Below are 887 nucleotides of genomic sequence, written 5' to 3' on the forward strand. Positions count from 1 at the left end.
ACAAAATATAAATGTTATGCATTGGAAATCATGTTTTGTTTCCAGTGCATAAATGTTTTATACTTAAAATGGAAAAAGGGAACACAATGGGATTGAATAGTCTCGGGCATCTCTTTATACTCTCTATTTGCCATGGTTAAATTTTTCTAAGTGCTCTTACCGAACAAAGAGAACAAAAATAAACATCGCTCCAACATCTAACATTCATTAAAATCCATTTTCTAATCTAAACAAAAGTAAACACCCAATATCTAACATCCATAAGCATCCATTTTCTTATCTAAACAAAGAAAGCGAAAGTAAACATCGTTCCAACAGCTATTTACAGCTATTTTCTTATCTAAACAAAGAAAGCGAAAGTAAACATCGTTCCAACAGCTATTAACAGCTATTTTCTAATCTAAACAATGAAAACAAAAGCAAACATCCATATATAACATCCATAAACATCCATTTTCTTATCTAAACAAAGAAAGCGAAAGTAAACATCGTTACAACGTCTAACACCCATTAACACCCATTTTCTAATCTTAACAATGAAAACAAAAGCAAACATCCAAAATATAACATCCATAAACATCCATTTTCTTATCTAAACAAAGAAAGCGAAAGTAAACATCGTTCCAGCACCCATTAACAGCTATTAACACCCATTTTCCAATTCCTCCTGCAGGTGGAACCGAACTGGGGTGCCGTCCGGAGTATCCACACGCCCAACCAAGGAACAGTCATCAAGAACTTGGAGGATCTAAACAAAAGGGGCGTGTATGTTGCCGCTGGACCCAAGGGCTTCGTCAGTATCCCTGGGGGGTGAGTGGGTGAAGGAGGGTCAAGGATGAGGGAAGGATCAAGGGAAAAGCAGTGTGTGATTTTTTTTTTCTTTGTTG

The 887-nt window shown here is 36.4% G+C and overlaps 1 protein-coding gene across 1 annotated transcript in view; it reads left to right on the plus strand.

Annotated features, from left to right (window-relative positions):
- The window catches only part of LOC119588125 (doublecortin domain-containing protein 2-like), a 60003-nt gene that overhangs the window by 20785 nt on the left and 38331 nt on the right, over positions 1-887 (plus strand). The window contains exon 2 of the mRNA XM_037936833.1: positions 674-810. Within this exon, the coding sequence (XP_037792761.1) occupies positions 674-810 (137 nt within the window). The remainder of the gene's footprint in view (positions 1-673; positions 811-887) is intronic.

This window comes from Penaeus monodon, chromosome 23 (assembly GCF_015228065.2).
Source record: "Penaeus monodon isolate SGIC_2016 chromosome 23, NSTDA_Pmon_1, whole genome shotgun sequence".
Lineage (NCBI taxonomy): Eukaryota > Metazoa > Arthropoda > Malacostraca > Decapoda > Penaeidae > Penaeus > Penaeus monodon.